Raw genomic sequence first — 584 nt, 5'->3', positions numbered from 1 at the left:
AATATTGCGCTTCTCAAACCGGGTACTGTTTCCCAAGAAATAGCCTAAGTATGTTCTTGGGATTTTGGTTTCAGCAGATCAAAAATATCGTGGAACTATAGGCCTGATTTGCTTGGAAAAGTACTCCGGTTTGAAAGCGTCATATTATGCCCAGTTAAATGTATGGTATTATTATTATTATTCATGTATTATAGGGTTATTATACCCTGCTACATCAGGGCTTCTCTGACCGTGAGCTCTGCTCTGAGTATCTGAGCGTCCCGTTCTAACAGCGCTCCGGGTTCAGCAGCAGTTAGACCGTCATCCCGGAGCAGCGGAGTTTAGCCGACAGAGCCGACAGGAAGAGTGGAGCACAGAGCTCAGGAACCGTTACAAAATAACACCCTGCGCGTCATGACGGCAGAGAACAGCTCTCAGATTACTTGGGGTCCCGGACCCTTTATGAATTCAAGTTATTAATGTACATACATTAGGTTCAATTACAAACTGAACACATGAGATCTCCAGCAGGAACAGAGAGTCAGTGAACTGACCTGAGAGTCTCCAGTCTGCAGTCTGGACTCTCCAGAAGATCTCTCAGCAGC

At 45.7% G+C, this 584-nt stretch overlaps 1 protein-coding gene across 1 annotated transcript in view; it reads left to right on the top strand.

Moving 5' to 3' along the window:
- Positions 1-538: 538 nt before the first annotated feature.
- LOC104957944 (ribonuclease inhibitor-like) overlaps positions 539-584 on the top strand; it is a gene marked incomplete at its 5' end in the record, with an annotated part of 7,031 nt that continues 6,985 nt past the window's right edge. The window contains one exon of the mRNA XM_010785620.1: positions 539-563. Coding sequence (XP_010783922.1) covers positions 539-563 — 25 coding nt within the window. The remainder of the gene's footprint in view (positions 564-584) is intronic.

Source organism: Notothenia coriiceps, unplaced genomic scaffold (assembly GCF_000735185.1).
Source record: "Notothenia coriiceps isolate Sejong01 unplaced genomic scaffold, NC01 NC01_scaffold00028105, whole genome shotgun sequence".
Classification (NCBI taxonomy): Eukaryota; Metazoa; Chordata; class Actinopteri; order Perciformes; family Nototheniidae; genus Notothenia; species Notothenia coriiceps.
This window is presented reverse-complemented; position numbering and strand designations above follow the sequence as displayed.